Source organism: Durio zibethinus, chromosome 26 (assembly GCF_047325235.1).
Source record: "Durio zibethinus cultivar Kanyao isolate XHJ-2024 chromosome 26, ASM4732523v1, whole genome shotgun sequence".
NCBI lineage: Eukaryota > Viridiplantae > Streptophyta > Magnoliopsida > Malvales > Malvaceae > Durio > Durio zibethinus.
Genome location: NC_143187.1, coordinates 17311703 through 17327390, shown reverse-complemented (window position 1 = coordinate 17327390; position 15688 = coordinate 17311703). Strand labels below are relative to the sequence as shown.

The window sequence follows — 15688 nt, the reverse complement described above, 5'->3', positions numbered from 1 at the left end:
GATTGATCTCATCGGTGTTAAAGAACAGGACGTCCGTCAGATTTTGGTTTGGGCTGAGGAAAAAGATGAAATTCGTAATCGCGGTTCAATTTAGATCGATTTGTTTCTCTGTTTGATTTAATTTCAATTAAATATTAAATATTCAAATTAATTCAAATTTCGTATTATAGAATAAAAAATATCCTAACCAATCTGAATTATATTTGAATTAATTTTTTTTATACATTTGAATTTCTATAAAATAAAAATCTATTTAAATGTATTAAAAACAATTCGGTCCGGATAACTAACACCTAAACCTTCTCTGTAAAAAGAGAAAATGCAAATAAAACATTCTTTCACAAGATTCCAAATGGATATCCTACACAAACCCTAAGCGAAAAGCTTCGAGAAATGTTAGATATATTATATGCTAGACATCCATTTTAAGAAGGTAAAGAGATGGCATTTCAAGCCAATATGAATATATGATACAACAGTTTACACTAAGCCTGGAATGAAGGCATTTGGTTCGAGCGAGCCGCATGCTTCTCTGATGGGAAGAGGAGACCTACTCTTCTGTCTATTTCAATATACTACAAAGTTATAACCTCTAGCTTGTCATCTATTTGACGTCTAAAATCATATGAGTGAGTTCAGCCAAAAACAATAAACTGCAAATGAATCCTAATTACCATCCAATCGACCTGCCTTCCTGCCTCGTATTCTTCTAATCACTGGTTTATGTTGCCCTTTCGATTCTGCAAAATTTGCATCATTGCGGTTAACGATTCTTAAAGGGTGTGCTTCTGTGTTGAAAACCCACTCATCCAATGGGATGACTGTAGGGGGTGAGAAAAGAAGATAAAGATATTTCAATGTCTCCGCGAGAAAAAAGCTTTGCATCATGTTGTCTTTATCACCAGTGTTAACCTGACAAAAAACAAAAAAATTAGCAATTAATCATTACAACAATAAAATCAGACCATTCTGCTTCTAGTAATTTTTCTTTTTTTTGAAATTACACTCATAATCAAATATTACATTCACATAATCAACTATTATATTACTGAATAATCAACTAATAAACTATAACTTAACTAAACAACCAAACCCATACACAGTGGCACTTGAACTTAGGACCTTAAGGTTCTAGGGCCTCCTCCTTCCAATAAACCAAGGCCTCATTGGCAAACTAAAAGTAGAAACTCAAATAGTGATGAGGTTAGGCAAAGTGAATATCCACCACAAGACACCAATAGGAATTATGATGCTAAATTTCATTTTCAATTTCACATATTAACTTTAAATCATTTCAGGAAATTTACTCTAGGAAAGAAACTTGTATGGCCAATGCATTTTATAAAATGAATATGGTATCATATATAGAAGTTCTAAGTTTCGCAACTTGGACAGTGATGAAAATGAGGTTTCAAGGAACTTGGAGGGACAATGCTTTCCCTCACTTACCCTTCCATTCAATATAAAACCTGTCCAAGACGAAGGGAATTTTCCTCTCCCCTCATTTCCTTTCTACTTCCCCCCTTTCCCCTCAATCCAAGCACAAGCTAAAGTATTGAAATGCTAGCAGAGCATCTTATTGTTTTTTTCCTTGAAAATTGTGATCTGTTTTGAAAGGATAAACACAGAAAATCAATGATATCATGCTGCGGGTTCAATAAGCACTTACATCCTTCAGCCCAACATATCCAGATTCTATCCGGGAGTTCTTTTCAAATGCCTGAAATATATTCCAACCCCATTCTTGATATGTCTTATTACCAGTTAAACGCCACAGGTAAAAGAGTGATTCAACTGTCTCTGGTCTCAATATGTTCCAGGATGTACCCACACTCATGTCCTGAAAAGATTACACTTAAAAATGTCATCATATAATATGATAATCTCTAATATATCATGTGAATAACAAAAACTTACCTGTCCATTTTTAAAGAAATAATTCTCTCCAGCTAATTTTGTTGGTGTGGACTGGTAGAAATTGTAACAAGTCCAAGCAAGCTGCATAAGAAGACAGAATCAAGTCCAGATCCGAAGAACCAGCAGCTGTTTGAACAGATCATAAACAAGTATTTGGAAGCCAACCTATTTATAACCCACCCATACATCCCAAAACCCACCTTACCTGAAGACACAATGTTTTACATAACTTTTGCTCTCAATGAAAAAGAAAAAAAGAAAAAAATAAATAACTGCAATGCACACATGTCCACGTATTTGAAAAGCAAGCAAGAAGCCAAAAAGGCAAGACGCAAGAGGCCAGATAACCAGAAGAGTAGAATGTTGGGCAGCTGAGTTGGGTTGGGCAATGAACAAACTACAAGGGAGAGCATTTTTCTCAACTATATTGCAAATTACCTGGAATGCATGCATATATCTGATATGGAGGGAGAGGAATCAGACCGTGGCTAAGCAACTGGAGGAGACAACTATTCAAAGTGGTGGAGAGACTAAAGGAGGTGGTAAGATACAGGCTTCATGGGCTAAGAATAGCTGGTGATGCTGTCAATAGGAAGCTTTGCGAAGATTGGGGACTTAATATAGAAGTGCCTGAATAGGCTCCAAACTAGTTGTATGAGGATCTTGTAAAGCGAGGTTTTATTGTAGCAAAATTTTGCTAGCTTTAGAAAATAAAATTCAGCTTATCCAAAAAAAAAGGCAAGTATTAAACTCTTAGGCTTTACTTGGTAGGAAGGATGGAAAGGAATGAGGATGAAAAACTTGTTAATCTAATGGTTAAGCTACAAAGTAGGAAAGTGGTTATGAATTTTAACCATTAAATTAACAAAATTTTCATTCTCACCCCTTTCCATTCTTCCTACTAAGCAAACCCTTAATGACTGAATACCAAAGCATGAGATCATATTGAAGAAGGTAATGCTTGTTAATGGAAACAAGAAGGAAATGTGCCCTATACAGAGGGAAGTAATCTACAGAGCCAACATGTGAAGAACTAAATCTCACATAAATAAATTGATTGTAGACCTCTACTAAATTAAAAAAAGTCATGTGTGTAGAATTTCATTCTAGGTTGCCAATTTCATTCTTCTGTTAGAAGGCATGAAGAAAACTCTTACATGTGAAACCTCATAGCAAAAATAGTTTAATTCTCTTTCATTGAGCAAGCCACACTCACCTTAACCTATCTAGTTTACTCTCCATGAAAGGAGGGTATGCACAGACCCAAATGGACATGAAGGCTTAGAAATATTTATGAACCTGCCTTTGAGTTTTGACCATTAAAGGAAAATAGGTTTCTTATACTTTTCCATGTTTTCCCAGATACATATGGCTGTATGTACAGAAACAACATTAGCAATAATCTGGGATTAGGTCATCTACTGATCTCATGGATGACATCAACTTTCTGTGTCAGAACCAGTAAGGCTAACTTTTATTTTGTCCAAGGGAAATTCAATGAAAATATGAAACATTTTTCAATAGCAAAATCAAGGTCAAAGCACTTTAAGCTTAGCATTTCAAGTCATCAAAAATACCTCTTCAGCAAGGGAAAGAAATTTCTTAGCCTCAACAGGACCATAACCAGATGATCCTAAAGCCAGCATTCCTGGAGCAAAGCATGCTAATTCATCCATCTGCATAAATATGAAATGTCAAAGCAAGAAGTCAAATGATCACACTATAAAATAACAATGCAGCACTAGAGCCACGGTAACCTAAATTACCTTGTCTGTCAGTGAATCCCCATTTTTCTCACACATATATGCAAACGATGATGGTGTTGATCTTCTAATTAAGCTTAGTAGACCTTTCATTGATGTCTCCCACATATCTCTACATCCAACATTCCACAATGGGGTTTTCTCATTAGAAAGTTAATCAAAATAAAATAGTTGAGTATTGCATTAAATATTATATGCTTAAAACATGACAATCAAATTCATCAATAAAGACTGTCAGCATTTTTATTCTTGTTCATGGTGATAATGGTTTTATGTTCGGAAGTCCACTAAGGATTTATCTCAATCACCCAAATTCAGCCCTCACCAAGTCTTTTACATTTTTTTTTCATACTTCAGACTTCAGAAAAAAAGTATACAAAAACCTTGGTAGTGACACCCATTTGATATAAGTAGAATGCTTTTTTATGAGCCTAGAGATGTGCCAACAACAAAAGTGCTTTCATTCTAGGGAAATAGAATAATAGAAGCAAAAGTAGACCCAAAATCACAACGTGGTAAACAATGATTCCATTTCTGAAATCTGCGAAGCATAAACTTAATTGTGCAGGATGGAAGGAGAACTTTAATAACCAGGTACTATGAGGTTCAGTCATAAACTCATATTGAGTTCAGCTGAGTTGGGGCGGTTTTAGAGTTGCAAAATTGAAAGCTGAAATATCAAAAGTAAAAATGCATCAATAATAATCTCAACCAAACTTCTATAAAGGGAGAGGTACCAGGAAAAGGGGTAGTAAGTGCTTTCAATGTCTGTATATTAAAATTGTGGAAATCTAATCTGCATTATTACTTGATTAGTTTACTTTGCCTATTTTAGTTAAGCCTCTTATTTTTAGAATAAGGAGTGATTTGGTGTGATTTGGTTAATTACACCAAATCCATTAGATATTTTCCTATTATATGTAGAGAGTAAATTACTTCTTTGATTAGCTGTTTTAATACATGAAAATCTTGGGTTTTAAGGCTGAGAATATTCAGTCTTTAGCCTATATATTTTCATGCAATTCTAGCATTGTAATAAGAAAAATATAAAAGAATAAAATAGTTTTATTCTAGAGATTTCTTCAAAAATATCTCCTTCAAAGTCTTAACTTTCGAACAAAAAAGATTTTATCATCCTTCAAAGCTTTGATGGCAGCAATTCAAAAATGCAAATGGAGAAACGAGAGATGAAGGACTCCTCACCTATAAAATTTTAAAGATGATGTTTTGTTTCCTTGTATCCAGACTTTGAGCAGATACTCATAGAAGCTGCAATAAACTTGTTTATTTTATGCAAAACCTCAAATGAAAAAAAATGATGAAATTTGAAGCCAGGTAAAAGAAGGTGGAAGTTTCAAATGGTAAATACCTATCACCCATAGCACCAAAGGTTATAGTTGAGTATGAACCAGTTCCTCTGTCAGGATTAATATAGATGGGAAGCAAACCATCAGCTGGGAAAGTTTTATTAAGCGCAACAATAACCTTCTCCACCTAACACATTAAAGCACAAGCAAATTAATTAACCACCTCAGCAACCAATAGCCACTTAAAACTGTTTTTTCTCAAAGAGCCAGTGGTTGTGTCTTTTCAGCATATCTTTAAAACAATTTAACCCAACTTCTGAGAAATGAGATTAGCAATTGGCTTCGCACTGAAGTCAGATATCACCTAAGCAGTCATAGCAAAACAACTAGAAAAAAATTCTGTAACATATGCATGCATAAACATGAGATGAATATACCTTCTCCTGATACTTGGGATCTCCTGTTCTTTGTGAAAGAGCAATAAACTCCAGTTGCTCTGTCCCTGAATCTGCAAGAATACTTTCACCCTAGGGAACAGAGGGGGAAAATCAAACTCAATGAAATAAATGTATAAAATAATTAACTAATATCAGCCCCTAAGTCACATAATAAAGCTTTCTTCTTAGGAGGTAATTTTTCTACTGGTGGAATGAAATAAACTACCATTTAAACGATAATGAAAGACCTAATAAATGATTTACTAAAAACAGACAGAAAATAATCTCCAGTGCCTGTCATTGTATTTGTTGGATAACCAAATAACAGTTTTCAAATCAAACTCGGTTGTGCATTAATCTCAAGTACAGGAATCAGCTAAATAAATGCTTCTCCACAATTGCACTCTAACCAAAGCATGCTCCACTAAGTCTTCAGCAATGTTAGTGATGTCCAATGTGCAAGGACCCATTTACATCACCCAAGGTGCAAGATAGAAAAGCACTTGCCTTGATAATGTAAGGTGCTATTGCTTTATATATTTTAGAAAAGAAAAACTATAATACACATATACATATAAGAAAGGAAATTTTATACATTTCATCTAACAAACTTAAAATCTATATACAATTAACTAGCATTGAAAAATTAGCTCCATTCCATCAGCTAATGTATTCTAAAGATCAAGTTTTATAAGTAGTTAACTAAAAGTCATCATTAGACACTAGCTCAATATTTCCTTCTCTTCCATCTTCAACAAAAAGTTGCACATGGACCGTCTTGGTGATCTTTATTGTAAAGGGCATTTGTGTTTTCCACTTTTTTCATTTAAAACTACAGCTAATAAGAAAAAAAAAAACCAAAGGCACATTTAAGCTGTGCAAGCTTTTATGTGCGTTGACCAAAGACACCTTGCCCAAAGGGATGCAAGGCACTTTGGTTGATTAGGCACTGCACCTTAGCACCTAGGTGCACACCTTTATAACACCAGTAGTTCAGGGTAAAGAAGAGATGGCAACCGGAAGGAGGCCATGACCTGCTGATCCAACAGCATAAAATAAGGGCTCCAACTGATATATGCTAGAGGGATCATAATCCAATCCACCTTGCTTATTCACGAAATTTAAAAGAACTTTCAGTGCTATAGAACCAACGAGAGTAAAGGCTACACAGCAGCAATGCAAAAGACTTACCCCTGTCCATCCAGGGTTATGTGCATTTCCACGAGCCAAGTTGATAACATTATAGGGGATCCCAGTAGAAGTATCCCATGCAGGTAGCAATCTATCTGCAATATCTCTAGCTTTTTCAACGAAAACCTTGTCGCCTGAAAGATCATATGCACTAAGAAGTCCACCTACAACTCTGAATATTCAATTAGGATAGACAGGACAAATCAGTCAAATATTAGTGTCAATTTGAAAACAAAAACAAAAAAATTATTTGGAAGGGGGGAAAGGATCATAACTCATAACAGTTTCTTGATAAAACAACTAATACACATATAAACCTGATAAATGCAACCTTATGGTTGTCTCGAAAACACTGGCATCATAGTCCTTATTAAAATCCAATGAGTTTGCAACCCACCTGCAAACAACAGCACAACACACCTTTCAATATAGTAATTTAACCATAAACCTCCAGGAAAACAGTATTACATATTACGTGTACTTAGGAATAGTGACCAGACAGGCAATTGGGTGATGCAGCTCAATGCTTGCCTACTCCCCAAAGCACCACTGATCACACCCTAGTATTGTGCAAATGACCAGGATAAAATACTCCTTGCAACCTAACCGGAAGAGCATGGGTGCCAATCAAATGCAATTATTGAACTCAAACAGTTGGAATCAAAATAAGTAAATAACCAATTTGACTTAGTAATGGTCGCCACGGACCTCAGGGGACACATACACACTGGTATCCTTGTAAAAGGAGGTTGATGGAATAATAATGAAGTTCTAAGAATGTTGAAAGATTCCTGACAAACATACAACAGGAAAAAGGGAGACAGTAGGCTGAGGAGAGAGGGGGAGAGAGAGAGAGCAATGATGAAACTTCATTGCATTACATGATAACAATTCGCCCCATGTTTTCATCATTTCACATTGTTCATGATTAGAGAAATAAGGTGATCAAAGAGTTTCTTATTGAAAAGAAAAGGTGATCTAGAATTTCCCTCCACAACAAATGAAACATATGTGAAGCTTTAAGTTGTACCCTAGGGGCAGCAGAACTAAGAAAAACCATTACATGATGCCACAAAATATCATAAAGAAAGTGAATGCAGTTCTATTATTCTTACTTTCAGAACTGCATTTTTTAGGTGTACAAGTAAAAAAGGAGAGCCTAGGGGAATAAAATTGAGAATATATGCCTGATTTTCTGCCATAAATGCCGAATTGCAGTGGGTGGTAAAAAGGACATAATTACAAGAACTAGTGATGACTTAGCCGGGTCCATCAAAGATTTTTTGAGTAGGTAATCTATACTATAGATGAAATTAAGGGCCGTGGGTGTTCTAATCGCTTGACACTTGGTAGCCCAATTGGCTGCAACTTGTCAAGCAATTAGAACAACACAATTATTTTAAAAAATGAGAAGGATATTTTCAAAAAGAGTGAGAGAGAGAAGAAAAGGAAAGGAAAAGAGAAGAAAAAAGTGAGAACATTTTTCATTTTCCCTCTCTTTTTAAAATTTTTCTTTTTATTTTTCTAGCTAACTACTTTTCATGAAAAAAGTTTCCCAAAAACCTATAGATAAAAATGTTAAAAAACAAAAAAGAAAAAGCTTAATCTAATCTACTATTTTAACCTATTATTTACATAAATTTTCTCATTTTTCCTTTTTTATTTCATTTTTTCCTAGATACAAAAAGAAAATAAACCATTATTTAAATAATTTTTAAAAATCAAATCAATCATTATAATTATACAATAATACAATTTTAATTAGAATAATTATTCAAACTAGGACAAAAAGAAAGAAAGTAAAGAGAAAATTCAATTATAATAATAACCACTACAAATTTAAATACTCATAAATATAAATTTTGCTTTAATTATGCAAATCACTATACATAAAATTTATATTAGGAATTTCTTTTTGATTTTTTGTTCTGAGATTATTTAAGAGATATTTTAGTGTCATTGAATTGAAGTTATTCAAATAAAATTAGTATTAAATTAAAAAATAACTTTAATTGACTTGACAACTAAATAAACTTATGATATTCAAGAACTATAATCCATAGTTTAATCATTTCATTAATTATTTAATTAATATATTAATTTCAATGCTAAAAAATGTTGAAATTATTACTGAAATTTGATTTAAGGTGATGTATTTAGACACACTTTCAACATCGTATTTAAAATAATTATTTTATTCTCAAATGCATTGCCACAACTAATGAATTTGATTATATTAACATCATCATTTACTAAAATTTGGAATAAAATACAAAAATTAAGAAAAAATTAGTGAAAACTTTTACAAATTTCAATTGAGAAAACAATGGACTCGTAACATCACGAAGGCTCATTTCTAGTGTAAATATACACTATGAAACAAAAATAGGCAGTTTCATTCCCTAATTTGGTATAAATAAGAAGATATCTATGTTTGATTGTACTAAGTACAAATATCCCTTCTCCTTACCAATTTAAGTGAAACATATTGATATGAAAGCAATCAAAGCTGAGATAAGTGTACATTTCATAGAGTTAAGATATAAATACCTATACCATATATAAATGCAATTTTAGTAGTGTTAAATTTTGGTGAAGGAAAAAATACCTATACTTTTATTATTTTATTTCTAACAAAATTTGTGATAGAGTTATGATATACATAAATTATTTTCATGTAGAGTTGTAGTCTACTCGAATCACAATCTTTTATCCTTTGATTATCAATATCAGATAAATATTTAAGGGTGTGAAATCGTTGCAAAGATTAAAAACCTATATAACTTTTTGTTTTATTTCAAATACATTTTTATGAGAGTTAACAATTTTACTTGAATGATTCAAGTTGCCATCCGGTCAAATCACTATTACATAGGACAACTTGAAAGGCTAGGGTTTATGGCAATAATAATCTAAAATTCTTAAGTCAATAGGAGAATAAATAAAGGATGGTGTTCCTTGATTGCAGCATCACGCAACCAAGAAGAAAATTCGCATCATGCAACCAAGAAGGAAAAAACCTAAGCATCATAGTTAAATTTGCACCAGACAACTAAGAATGAAGAAAATCTAAGCGTCACACCAAGGATTCTGTAGGAGTCACACCTAAGATTGATTGCATCACACAATCACAATAGCAATAATATTGAAAAATATCTTATTGTAATCTCTTAGTCTGCCCTCGAAAGCAAGGGTATTTATTTAAGCTACTATCAACATAACCCTAAAAGAACTAAAACTCTTATGCCAAATAGACTTTAAAGAAAATACTTAACACTCTAAAAACTAACAATCTTGAAACTTAAAAACAAAGCTTACTACACTCAACCCTAGTATAAATATAAAATACCAAATATAACCCTAGATCTATGAAATATTACAAATAAGCCCCAAAATTACAACAAAGTAGCAAAATAAAATCTTAAATAGGTTAATCCCTAACCAGCTTCTTAGCATTCAGCATTACAATATTTGTATTCTTAAACTTATCAATATTAATTTATTAGAAGGGCATGAACCAAATGATGGATTTACAAGTTAAACAGAAAATTAGTAAGTTTTAATCAGAATGTAAATGTTCTATTCTTTTTTCCAATTTAAATACTGAATGTGCAAATTGCATGTTAGAACTGTGTGGTCAAAATTAAATATCAAAGATAAGTAAAATTAGGAACTTCCACAGATTTAGGACCTTATTTACTATAAAATAGATATTATAGTTTTATTGATGCGGGATGTAAAGAAGCAGCTTGAGTTATTAAATTATTTAACACATTTATTTGCCACTTTATTATATTTTTATGGGTTTAATTGTAATTATTTAAAAAATGCAATGCATTATGCATTTAATTGTAATTATTTTATATACATTAGCAATATTTGAGATTATTTAGGATATTTTATATTAATTAGTATTTTACTCATTTTCAGGGTATTAGGGCAGTATGATTGTCTTTAATATTTTAAGCTTATATTTCAGTTCAATTTTAGCTTAAAAGCACCTACCATTATTTAAGTTCCTAGTAGCTTTAAATAATGAATTGTTGAGTTTTTGCTATTTTGAATTATTAAGACTTGGATTATTGAGATTTTTTAATTTTAACTTTTCATATTGTTTGCATTTTCTATATAATTTCATAATTTGATCCATGTACCTGACTCCATCTAAGAGGCAAAGGCTTTGCTTATTTGCTCTTGCCCTTTTGCAATTCTTCAGAATTAAAAGGCTGTTGCTTTTTATTTAATGGTGTTTTCTCAAGTTTTAAGTATCAGAGGTGATTTAGTAATTTCAAGATTTATTAAAGATTGAAGATGTTAAGTGTAAGATTCTTGTATCATATATGTCTTAGTTATTAGGTCTCCATTCACAGACTACGGAATCGTTTTAAATCCACTGTGCTTATTGCAAGCTCTGGCAGGATTATTAGGATTATCATGTTTCAATAAAAATGGAATTTCTTTCAATTAATAGAGAACTACTTGGAGATGATTTTCCAGAAATATGCCCTTTATTTGCATTGAGTAATTAACCTTGGGCGCAAATCCTAGGAAACCTTGGTGTTTACAATGCTCAGGATCTTTTTCTTCCTTTTATATAATATTCGCAAGTTTAATCCCCTGAAACCAGCTTGTTTTACTTCGTTGAAACTTTAGAGATCTTTTCTATACCAACTCCTGTAAAGATTATATCATATCATATCATCATCAAAATTCAAACTTAAAATCCAGAATGAGGTTTCCACAACTGCATAAGTTCCTCTCTCAAAAATCAGAAACCATGATGAAAACTGACATCCTATGAAGTGTCAACCAAACTAAATTATTTGCTAAACACCCTCTTATTTAACTCGTCTTGTGGCTTTCCCAAAATAAAAGAATAAGCTATGCCAAAATAAAGCAGCTATTGTATCCCAAAAAAAAAAGCAATATCTATGTGTTCTGGTTCATGTAAGTTATAATCTACACATATAAGACAACAATAGCAGGCATGTCTTCCCCAGGCAACCCCCCCTTTTTCTTATTAACAAAGTTTAACCTATCAAAACAACAACTATAACTTGCTTATAAATGGTAATATCTCCCTCAGAAGTGAATTACCAGTCCCTTATTGGTAAAGTAACATGACATGTAATATCTAGCCTTTAAGTTATGAAACTTCTTCCAAATCACAACCACAGGCAAACAGAAATTCACATTTAAAAGCAATCTCTGATCAGATGAAGAGGAGAGAATGATGCAATCTAAATAAAATAAAATAAACCTTTATATTGAAAACAAGAAAGCTGACAATAGAAAGTTGAACTCACTCTCTTGCTTTTTGAAACTGCTCATCTAGACCCATAATATATAAGGTATCAAGGGAGTCTATTAGTGTTGCTCCAAGACCACCAAAGCTATTGACACCATTCTTTGACTGAGGCTGGTACATGACATCAAAAATCAACAAAATTAGCATCTTTATGATAAGCTTGTAGAGAAGGGTGGTGATTGAATGCTACCAAAGCACCTGTCCAGATTGTTTTAAGATGTGAAATTATCACTAAACTATATGCATCAGTTTTAGATTTTGGATAAGACAGAGCTGAGCAAATATATAACAAAAGAGATCATATTTTAAACAAGTTGAAGTTGGTACGCATAAAATTCCATGTTGAGCAAATCATCAATATTAATGTTACTTTACATATCATTTGGCAAAGAAAGCCACTAGTTTGTTGAGCAAATCATCAATACTAATGTTACTTTACATATCATAACTTTGGTAATATGACCAAAAATGTAGTAAAAATGTAGTAAAGTGAGAAAAAAAGGAAAGACAAATGCTTGATATAATACATACAGAAAGATTTCAGCATACCTGAAGTTCATCATTGCCCCATGCATACTTCTCATATGAACTCCAGGCATGAATCATAGCTTCCTTCACTTTTTCTCTTCTTTGCATTTCAATGGGATCATTTGGCACCACCTTACTCTTTAATTCCTCCAGCTGAAAGAACCAAATGTTAATACTCAGTTCATGCATTTAGCCAAAACTCACTGCATGGAGACATACAAGGAGAGCAATATAGCACAACATGATCCATGAATGCAGGTAGTTAAGAGAATATATGGTTTTAGGAATCTAACATGTGCCATAGACTAGTCGCTCTAATTTCATTTAAGACAAAATAAAAGAAGAAAAACAGATGATTTGTTAAATAAATAGCAGTCATTTTCGATATTTGGAATCAATTATTCAGAGCGATATTGAGATAGAAAATGATATAAATCATTGGATTAAAGTAGGATGAGTGAGGTGGCAAAGTGTGTCGGATGTGTTGTTTGATCCCAACATGCCTTTCAAGTTAAAGGCGAAGTTATATAAAACAATTGTAAGACCTGCACTATTATATGGGACTGAGTGTTGGACTATTAAGAAACAACATGAGAAGAAGATGAGCGTAGTGAAGATGAGGATGCTTAGATGGATGTGTGATAAGACTAGAAGAGACAATAAAAAATGAAGAGATTCAAGAAAAATTAGCGGTAGTCCGAATTGAGGAAAAGATGAGAAAGGGCCATTTGAGATGGTTTGGACATGTGAAACGTTTGAGAGAGATCAAAGCTTCTAAAAGTAGACCACGAAAGACTTGGATACAAGTAATAAGAGATTATATGAGGGTTAAGAAAATAGATGAAAAGGTTGTTTTTGATAGAAATGAGTAGTGCAAGAATATTCAAAACTACGACTTAACATGATTCCTTTTTTTTGGCCTTTCATACAGCCAACTCAAGAGTTATGGCATATAAAACTTAATTTGTTGTTGTATGAAAATATGTTGACAGTGAATTTGAAAAACATGCCTAATTCTAGAGTCTCCAAATAAATTCAACTAAAAAATTATCAGTCCAAAACAGTAACTCAAAAACCCCCTCCTAGAAAAAAGATGATCGATGAATGTGAAAATGATGGTTTGCATTTATTCAAATATGTAGAAAAGAAGTTTAACAAGAGCATATATATGGAGCACTTACCATATTTTGTAATCGAAGCACTTCATCATTCAACTTGGACACTTCAACCTGCATGTCAGTATGAAATTTGTTATAGACAGTCATTTAAAAAGAATTTAACTCCTATAGCCAGTGTGTATCCACTTCAAGTAACGAATATGCACACAGCTGCCATCGCATATCATTCTCCCAAATCATATTGAATATCGACTCAATTTTTAAGCCATCAAATCCATAAAATTCATAATTTTAGTACTTCCCTTTTTCATAGAAGACAGAATCCCGGTTGCAAGAATGCATAAAAGAAAGTGCTTCTTATAATTCATCACGTTCAAATTCGAAATGTTTTTACTAATTTCTTAGCTATAAAATAGTGAATCACACCTTAATTCATTCTCCCAAAAACCAACACCAAAATTACAAAAAAGAAAAATAAGAAATATTCACAAATTAACCTGCTTTCTGATTCAAAATCAAAATTCGTCTAAATTTCCATAAACAATCTTAGAATGATAGCAATTAGTGCAAACAGATCAGCCGTCGTTTTGCTTAAATTCATGATCTAACAATTCTTATTCCTTTCTTCATAAAAAAAAAATTATAATTCCTTCAATTTTACATCAAATTAACAAAGTAATAAATTTTGGTCAATGAAGCGGAAAGTTAAACATTATGCTCATCCATCATGATTTCTCAGACAAAAAAAAGAAAAAAGAAAAGAAAACGGAGCAATACCTTAAATTAAAGAATCAAAAGTAGAAAAAGTTTACCTCGTGTTCTCTAACGAGAGTTTGACGATCCCAAACGAAAAAAGTAGCTGAAACAAATACAATTAAAAGCAGAGCCAAACGCTTCGGTCTTTTCAAATAATACGAAGGGTTACAGTATCTCAATTTACTCGAAGATGAAGATGATCTACTCCTCGCCATTTTTTATTGAAATATTTCTCTTAATTATAATTAGATCTTCAAAAACAAAGATATTTATATAAATAAAACAAAATGGAGAATAGGTAAAGAGAGTGGAGGGAGAAGGAAGACTAGGTCGAACTGAAAAGTAAATGGAAGAAAAAGAAAAAGAAAAAGTATTTACAGAAAAATAATTAAAATAAAATTAAAAGCGTGGCATTGACGAAATTACTTTTAAAGTCAAGAACGGTGAAAGTGGACCAATGAAATTGAATTTATGATTAATTTGGATGAACGATATTAGTTTTAATAAAATTAAAAATAAATATAAAAATAAAATTAATAATTATAAGAGTAAGATTAAAAATAATGGTTAAATTTTTGCTTGGATATAAAATTAATGATAATAGTGAAGTGAAAATAAAAATTATCATTGAAGATTTTATTTTAAAAGTGTATTAATAAATTATTTTTTATTTATTTTAATTATTATGTTCTTACCTTCTTAAATTAGATTTATTTATTTTAGTATTACCGATGAGGTAAGAAAGAGAATTATATTATGTTTTCGGAAACAAATTTTTTATAGTCATATTGTATCATTGAAAATTCATTTATGAAATTACATAAAATTTTGTTTAAATATATATTTAATTATAAACTCTTGATAACATTTAATTTAAATTTAAATAAAATAAATGCATTTAATCTTAAAATAAATAATACTAAAATAAATAAATCTAATGTGCTAGGATTTTCAAATGTTTCTAATAATTTCTTCGTGATATGGCTTAATTCTTACAATTGAGACCTTTAATTTTCAGGCCACTAGTTTTGAAAGATTAGAGGTCTTTACTATCGGATTTGTCAATCTATTGATGACATTATCAGAATCAATATTTTATAAGGTGTTCAAGCTCGAACTAGTATGTATGAACACACGAGTCATTAATATACCTATTTTTACTTGATTATATGTACGAATAGAAGAAAATTATTAGTTCTCAAGCATGCATGGGTATAAAAGTGTTCTTTTCTTAAGACCAGAAAATCAAGAACACCCATTTACCCATATAAAGCCAAAAAACTAGAAAAATGGTGTTCTTGGTTTCTGGAATCTAAACAAAAAGAACAAGTTCTACCATGTATATTTTTGAATATTTATTTCT

General features: G+C 31.8%; 1 protein-coding gene across 1 annotated transcript; it reads right to left on the bottom strand.

Annotated features, from left to right (window-relative positions):
• Positions 1–385: 385 nt before the first annotated feature.
• On the bottom strand, positions 386–14664 carry LOC111275334 (mannosyl-oligosaccharide 1,2-alpha-mannosidase MNS1-like). Its single transcript, XM_022860627.2, has 14 exons — positions 14382–14664; positions 13633–13680; positions 12473–12604; positions 11922–12034; positions 6947–7012; positions 6616–6787; positions 5425–5514; positions 5050–5174; positions 4884–4949; positions 3684–3792; positions 3495–3593; positions 1918–1998; positions 1670–1840; positions 386–912 (listed from the first exon to the last, which is right to left on the bottom strand). The coding sequence occupies exons 1-14, from the start codon at positions 14538–14540 to the stop codon at positions 667–669; spliced, it is 1677 nt and encodes a 558-aa protein (XP_022716362.1). The 5' UTR covers positions 14541–14664; the 3' UTR covers positions 386–666.
• Positions 14665–15688: the final 1024 nt, after the last annotated feature.

What these genes read in the sequence shown, in the direction of transcription:
- LOC111275334 (XM_022860627.2), bottom strand. Translation starts at nt 14,540, where the DNA reads ATGGCGAGGAGTAGATCATCTTCATCTTCGAGTAAATTGAGATACTGT. An exon ending in TGCTTCGATTACAAAATATG is followed by an intron (nt 12,605 to 13,632) that starts GTAAGTGCTCCA and finishes TGGTTCTTTCAG; the next exon opens with CTGGAGGAATTAAAGAGTAA. An exon ending in GATATGTTGGGCTGAAGGAT is followed by an intron (nt 913 to 1,669) that starts GTAAGTGCTTAT and finishes GTTTTTTGTCAG; the next exon opens with GTTAACACTGGTGATAAAGA.